The following is an 8,127-nucleotide window of genomic DNA, read 5'->3' on the forward strand; positions in this document are numbered from 1 at the left end:
TTATACAGACATAAAGAAAGGGTTGGGTGGTGGACAAGCAGGCCTGAAGGAGCAGTGGGTACAACAACTAATCCGAACTAGCAGCTTCTCACTGCAAAAAGAGTTCGATCTTCCCATGTTTTGCCACTTCCAGCAAGTCAACAGCAAACTTGTAACGTTTTGGACGGCAGCAGATTTTCCACGAGTTACTGAATTAAAGTGCTGTGTAAAAAGGGAATAATTTCTATCTACAAGCAGGGATAAAAATGAAGGCAGGAGATCCCTTTTTGGCAGCAGTAAGCTACTGATGAGCTTATTTACCAGCACAATCTCAGCCTAAGACTGCTTAAACAATTTTAACATTTCCTGTTGTTGTGTTGGTTTTTTTTACCCTTCCTTAAGAGGGACAGATGGGTGAGCTAAAGAACATACAGCTGCAGGGATTTTGTCCTCTCATCCTGATAACCACCCTCACTGAGCTACTTCCTGGCCATGTGATTCACAAATCAATTCACATTCAAGCTCTTCCTCTGAAATGCTGAAAAACCTACACTGAAATGCATCACACAGACACTAAACTCACACACTGTTTGGAGACCACTGTATTCAGAAAGCCAGCACCACAAAAGAATATGTATGTAAAGGCCCCCTCTTCCAAGCCTAATGAATAAACATATGCTTTATTGATTTTTCTATCCATTATGAGCATGCGAGCACCTAATAAATTCATAAACCATCTGAGCACACAGATGTTCTGTTAGAAGCAGAGTGTCTGTACACATCGGCCTGTCCTCCCCTTCACTGCCTGCTCTGTCAACCAGAATCCCACTCTATTCAAGCTCTGAAAGGAGGAAGGCCTTTCCTACACAGGCAGTGGCAGCTGAGCTCACATAGCCAAACGCCCTTTATGGACTGATTCCTTCGGGGGGAAAAAGCAAAATTAAACTATGCTAATTAAAAGTGGCACAAACCACACACGTGGATGAAGCTGAAAATACAGTCACAAATCCCAGCATGTCTGACACGGTGGGAAGGGGACTATACAAACAGGATGACAAAGGGAAACAGAGATGAGAGGAGCACTGGACTTGCACACAAGCCTTGTCATGTTAAGCAGCACAGCAGCTGTTTCTTGGTTCGTGTTCCCTAAAACAATAAAACAGTGCTTATTACAGAGATAACTACAAAAGAAGATTCCTGCAAGGTCACATAAGGTGGCACAAACAGAATGCGCAAAGCTAGAAATGGGCTCTGCCATGAAGTCACAGCTGCTTCCTTAGAAGCAGCCCTTCAATTTGTACCTGTTCCCACCATTCCCAATTAAGAGCCTCAGTATGTGACATACCAGGGGAAAAAAACCCAAACCCAGACAGCCCAACAGCAAGATCTGCAAATGCTGCTGAATGCCACAGAGCAGAAAGGGAAAATAGGACAAGGCATTCCATCAAATTCCAGATGAGATGGATAACATCACCCACACAGTGGAAGAAATCAAGCCTAAGGGAGGCCTTGGTGTTGTGACATCTGAGGGACTGTCAGCCAGAGCTTCTGCTCTACAGCAGCGTTGATCCTGCAGCTCCTTAACTGGACCTTATACTGTAGTCTGACTGGCCTGACCACCACACAGATAAAAGAGCCATTAATCCCTTAGGATCACTGATCCACCTGCTACCTTTCTCAGCCATTCTGTTCACATTCATCCCTCACCACCCACTACCTCAGCGCTCCATCCCACACAGACACCCCAAAATGCCACCAAACCCGGGGTCACTCCTCCAACCCTCCCCCATTTACCACCAGCATGCCACCACCCCATTCACCCCCAGCACAACCGGGCTGGCCGCGTGTGGGGGGATCCCCCAGCAGCACCACCACCACTCGACCCCCTTCCTACCCACCTACAAAGCGACCTCCCTCACCATCTCCACAGCTGCAGCCTCACCACAGCCCCCCCCCACCCCCACAGCGCAACCTCCTCACAGCAGATCGCTGCCTCCACCCGCTCCCCGAGCCCTCCAGCCGTTTCTCCCGATTACCTCTTGAGGTACCGGGCGTCCTCGCCCTGCATGGCGGCAGGGACGGCAGGGGCAGGGCGCGGCCCCGCAGCGGTGCTGTTACCAGGGTGAACGCCAGCCCCGCCCCAAGGCCCCTCAGTGCGCATGCGCAGCCGCCGCCACTGCCCGCATGCGCAGTGCTGCAGCCCAGCTACGCCTCACAGCCCGAGGCGGGAGGCCGCCCGTTCATCCCTTATTTGCTTTATTAAAGTAGAAACGCTTTCTGAGAACACCCACCCTTATGCAAAAAGCGTAATTCAGGTTATTTTTTACCCTCAAAATATGGCTGGGTGTCGTTAACCTGAATACACAGAAGCACCGTGTCACCAAGCAGCTCTTCATGTGGGAGCAACACCCGCCATTTGCTATAGTAACTTCACAGTAACTTATATTTCTTCCTATTTGTTCTCTCAGTTTAAGCCAAATAATCATAGTGGTAAACCAGGTTGAGGCTCAGCCTAAGTTTGAGGTTGTTTCCATGTGATGAGCTCTGTGTGGCCTTTGGTATATCATAGATGTATAGTTTAAATGCCTTGGGGTTGCTTGAAAATTTCATTGAATTCCAGCATTATCGTACAAAAAAAAGTAGCAAAATTGTTTTCCTATAGAAAATTTATTAAAATACGTGAGGTTTTTCCCTCATTGGAAATTAAAAAGCCCACCCTGAGGTTTGTGATCTCTCCTTCAACGACTGCATCTGCCTCTTAGATAGAAGAAAGTGTAAATTTAAGGGGAAAAAAAACAAACAGTGAATTTGGGGTCATCTTCTCACATCCCCTAAAAATGAACTGTGTAAATCTCAATAATGCCTTTTATTAGCTGAAATGAATGACAGAAATCTGAAAGGATGACTTTCAGGGTAAGTAATGATGCTGTGCTACCAGCGAGGGACTGAGATGATGTTGGTCTGATGTGCTCTCCCATTGGAAGCAGTTGAGGCATGGAGGTAATAAACATTGGGAGTTGGTGATGTGGAAAGCAGGCACTGAAAGTCTACAAGATAGTTAATGCGAGTTGCTACCACTTAACTCATATCCTAAGCAAGGCTAATCTAAAAGGCATTGGAATTTATAAGATTCACCACAACTGTGCTAATTACCTTTTTTCCCCCTAAAAGGTCAACACTTTAAGAGAGAATTTTGCTGCGAGGTGCACACAACTGAACAACAGATTGTGTGTTTCCAGTATGTTCTCTATGTTTAGAACTTTTGTATCTGATTTCTGCTTGTTTTCTAATGCACGACGTGAAACTCCATCCTTATCCAAAGTTACATGCTTTCAGTTTTTGTCACTTTAATTGCACTAAGGAAAACAGCTTAAATATAAAGCAGCATACAACAGCAGATTGTTTCTCTCAATATCATCTCGTGGGTGACAGTGATGCAGATTTCTTCCATAAAATCCTGCTTCCATTAACATCAATGAGTATTTTACCATTGACCCCAATGGGGACAGAATTGTACCACTTAACATTTATTAGATGCAGCGGGCAGAAAGCAGGCTCATGGCTATAAAGGCCATGGCATTTTATGGTTCTGACTCTGCAACCACTCAAGCACATGCTTAATTTTGCCACAGTAATAAAGTTAAAGTGCCAGCTTAAGTGTTTGCAAGAAGGAGTCTCCTTTACTCTTGACCAAGCCTGCATGGGATCATAAATCAGGAATTTCCCCCCTTCCTCATCTCCCCCTCCTTAAGGAAATGGATTTTGAATATGATGGTCAATTTCTTTGCTTCTTAAAATGCTATTTTCAGGTTTTGTCAAAAAGGAAGAGTAACATTTTCTACTTAACCAGTAGAATAACTTTCTATAGGGTTGACGATCACAAACTTCCCCATTATCACTGACCTTTACATTAAGAGAAGATGCATATGCTTCAGCTTAAATTGTTCCACAACTTCATAGCAAATAGTGCTTGAAGCAACATCTTTCAGTCCATACTCTTCCCTAAACCAAATGCTCTACATTTGTAATGCTATTAAGAGGATGATGATAGCAGGACAGCAAATCAAAACAAGCTCAAATACAGTAGCCAGGAATACAGAAATAAAGGAAAAGAGCTGCTTACCTTTGGAAAGCCTCAGGTATGTAAAGATCACCAGCAAGAGGTGCTCCTACCTCCACTGCCAGCCCTTAGATGAGGTCTGGGAAGGGGTAGATCCTGGCTCCAGCATGTGGTAGGGCCAATGCAGGGGAGCTCAGGTGTATGCAATGTACCTGAGTGACCAGAAGGGCTGGAGCCAGGATGCACCCCTTCCCAGACCTCATTTAAGGGCTGGCAGTGGAGGTGAGGGCTTTTTGCTGGAGATCCCTGCGTATCTGAGGCCTTCTAAAGGTCAGTGGATTCTTTTCTTGGTTTCTGTGTTTATAGCTGCTGGTTTTGGGCTTGTTCTCTTTTGCTTCAGCCTTGGACTTGGCTATTCTGCTGTTTTTGCTGTGCATTCTGTTGTATTACAGTATTAAAGAGGTAAGTAGGATGACTTCATGTTTTTATGGGGATGAAGTAATCTGTTCTGAGTTGGAGTGATGTTGGCAGACAGTGACCAAGGTGTTTTTTCCCAAGAGCTTCCTAAAATGCCTCTGACTAAGGTAGTTATGATTTGCTGGCAGCCTGAGCTCTGGGGTCTGTGTCCCGGTGCTGCCCTTACCAGTTCAGTATAAAGTAGGCAAAGAGATTGCTGGCTGGGAGAGCGCATGGGGAGCCTGGAAGAGAGCTTACGAGCAGGAAAGGATGGCGATCATGTTCAAAACAAGTTGTATGGGGGAAGGCAGGAGAGGAAGAAGGGAACAGGAGGTCAAGAATATTTGTTCATCATCCCAGCTGTAGTTTCCCAGAATCTTGAAAGCACTGGAGGAAGGGAGGATCAGGCCCTGGTCTGGACAGCCACAGTTAAGAAAATATAAGAGCCAAGGAGTTAAGCTCTGGTAATGACTATTTCTCTTGAGCTTCTGGGTTATAATAATGGAAGGTTTACAGTGCAGTTGAGCGGTGTGTTGAAAAAATAATCTTTCAGCTTTCAAGTAATTTACTTACCATCTGTGAGCTGTTTAGGCAATTTGCTTGTCTAGCTTTTTTAGCTTTCACCATTTAATTCTGCTATATGTGCCTTTTCTTTATTACGCCTCCTACATGTGCATCTGTACGGGCAAAGAGTAGTGCATGGGTGTGTAACTCAGATCTTCCAATGCATAGAAAACAATCCTCACCAATGTGCTTTGAGGGCAGGAGGGGATAATGCTGGCTTGCTGTAGCCCATGCATGGACTGTAGTCATTTTGCTGCAGTGACCCACAGTCCGTTCTTCCCAGCAAGGGATTTTAGACAGACACCAAGTGCAAAATGCATTACTAAATAGAGCTTTGTCCAATGAAACACTAACTTTGGTATCCGTACAGCTTCCTGGGTTTCGTTTTGTGCTTTGATGTACCACACTCAGTTTGCTGTCGCATTTCAGATTTCGAAGTGAACATATTAAGTTGTCCTTAGCTCACCTAGCTCAGGCTGAGCATTCTATCTCAGATGATTTGTAAGATTTCCCTGGAACCCAAGGGTGTATCAGTTGTCATGGCAAGTCACTGTGAGTTGAGTTAATTAATAGCATTCCAACATGTCCCAGCCTTTATTGGCTAATACTGAAGAATCCCAGAAGAAGGAAAGCACTGTAATTTTGCCAGATCCATCCTGCATTTCCTATAGTTTGGTTCTTGAATTAGTTTCGTATATAATATTGTCTCGATGCCAGTGCTCATAGTCTTTTAAATTAGAAGCATTCCCATAAAGGGGATTACAGGATTAAAAATATTACTCATAAAGAGCACATTGATCCTCACTGGGAGGAGGATAGACTTAGAAACATCGCATTACTGATGTCACTAAATAAAATCAATTTAGGAAATAGCAGTGCATTTTTAAAGCAAAACTAGGGGCGTGTTAGATTTACAAACTGCAAGAGCTTCCCTTCCCAGTGAGCTCGTTCTTCATTTATCATTTTACAATAAGAAAACCCCTTGCACTTAAAGTTAGTCTCGTACAGATGTCACTTGCTTGCCTCCTTGCTAATCCAGAGGAAATATTATCCTAGTGGTCCCTGAGGACCAATGTCTAGGTGTTGGATACATGATAAACTTACTTGAAGTGTTCTTGGTGAGATATAGTCCTCTGGAGACAGCTGTGGATTTAATTTTTCAAGCTTTAGTACAACGTAACCCTTTAAAAGTAAGATTTAAGTTTCCCTTGTCAGATCACTTAAGAGTTTCTTCTTTTATTTTACCCTTTCTGTTTTTTTCCCTCCTCAGCTACTTGCCCAGACTTCTAATCCCCAGCCTCTGGAGGAAACCATTAACCATCTCAAGCTTTTCATCTTGTGATTGTTTTTCAGTTCCAAAGGACAACACGCGCTCGTTTGTTGTTTGAGCAGTTTTAGTCTGTCAGCTCAGATAGAAAGTGTTCGTACAAAGGTGAGAATTTCTGGTCTTCCCCTTTTTGGTTTCTATTTTCAATGCTGAAATTTTTGAAGCACACCTCTGTGCAGGAGCTGTGTTTCACAAGGTGTGTTTATAGTCCCCACAGTTCATAGTATTTATGCTGTCAAGGAATAGGACTCAATCTAGGTTTTTTTTGTTACCCCTTCGTATTTATCACTTAGTCATCCAGAAACTGAGTTTAATGTTCCTAGGTGTGCACAAGATATAACTGCACGGTTCCTGCTATTGTGAAATCACACCCTGCTCAGAGATAGTTTAAGAACGAAGGCCATTCAAGCAGCAGAACTGCAGATACACTGAAATGCTGGGTTCAGTATACTCATAATGTAGTATACTGCTGATTCAGTATACTGCTGATGTAGTAAAAATGCTGCTTACAGCTGCTGCTGCTCTCTAATCTCCAGTTCCCTGGGTCTCCCTGGCTTTTGCCAGACGTACCTTAGGGACTAAAGGTAGAAGAGATGGTCAGATTTGTTCCCTGCTGTCAACTCTTTCTTTTCCCTTTCAGCTTGTCTTCCTTTGGCTTTCTCAGGAAATGAATTGTATCCTGTCTTTCCTATCCCTGCATTCATCAGGTCTCTTCTTCCTCCCGCTAACAACTTCTTGGCATACTGGCCAAGTGCAGTCACCACTGAAAGATGTGTGTAGAGGCTGAAGGTTAATTGAGTTTCTTGAGGTTTGTGCGTTCTGGCTGCCAGGTAGATGGGAGTGACCCATGATAGGGACTGCACCGAGGGAGAGTGAAGCACAGTTCAGCTGTTTGGCAACAGTAAGAGGTCAGTCACTCTTTGCATAACAGCTAGACAGCACAAATGAATGGACTGGCCAAGCTGTCCTAGAGCAGCTCCAGAATGGCTGCAGCACAGGCAGTTTCATGTCCAGGATGTATCTTTCACAATGGATGGCCAGTGGGAGTCGGTATGGGTGTCAGTTCTGGTGGAAGCAGTGAGACACAGACGTCACATGACTCTACAGTTGTTATACATTGTTATCCATTATACCCTTTACTTCCTCAGATTGGAGTTCCTGTATTTTCATGCTGAGGTGGGCTGTGTCTCCCTGTGGCATCACCATCCTTATGTCGCGTCGCATCACTGTAATGTGTTGTGTGCTCTGGTATTCCCACAACAGGATCCTCTGTGACTGGGCTTCTAAGAGTTTAGGGAAGTGCTTGGTCTGGCTGTGAGGAAGCAGCATGTAGATGCTAAGGGTCAGACACCATATTTCTCAGCTAATGGGTTTAGGCTGCTTTTCCTAGGCACTGCTGCCATTTGTTGTTAGAGATGAGATAACCAGGCAGGCTGCTCTTTGGTCTGAGCAGATGGGTCATCTTATGCCTTAGGTAGGAAGGATCCAACTGAGAGGAAGTGGGAGAGGGTTTTTTTTCTGGCAGTGCTGTGTGCAGGAGCAGCTTTGATGGTGTGGTTTACTATCTCTCTTTTGCTTTGGGACTTAAAATAAAGCCTCTGAGAGACTTTTTAGCAAAGTGCTTCTGGCAGTTACATGGCAGAGCTGCAAGAGACTGTGTAGTTTATCTCCCACTTTCCCTGTTCTCCCACAGATTTTCCATATTGCTTTTCATACTGTTTCGTGAGTGTGCAACATCCTC

The 8,127-nt window shown here is 44.5% G+C and overlaps 1 protein-coding gene across 2 annotated transcripts in view; it reads right to left on the reverse strand.

Moving 5' to 3' along the window:
- KIFAP3 (kinesin associated protein 3) overlaps window positions 1-2,147 on the reverse strand; it is a 54,802-nt gene extending 52,655 nt beyond the window's left edge. For both annotated transcript variants that reach the window (XM_015869674.2, XM_015869675.2), the window contains exon 1: window positions 2,016-2,147. In XM_015869674.2, the coding sequence (XP_015725160.1) occupies window positions 2,016-2,140 (125 nt within the window). In that variant the 5' untranslated portion in view covers window positions 2,141-2,147. The remainder of the gene's footprint in view (window positions 1-2,015) is intronic.
- Window positions 2,148-8,127: the final 5,980 nt, after the last annotated feature.

The sequence above is a fragment of the Coturnix japonica genome, chromosome 8 (assembly GCF_001577835.2).
Source record: "Coturnix japonica isolate 7356 chromosome 8, Coturnix japonica 2.1, whole genome shotgun sequence".
NCBI lineage: Eukaryota > Metazoa > Chordata > Aves > Galliformes > Phasianidae > Coturnix > Coturnix japonica.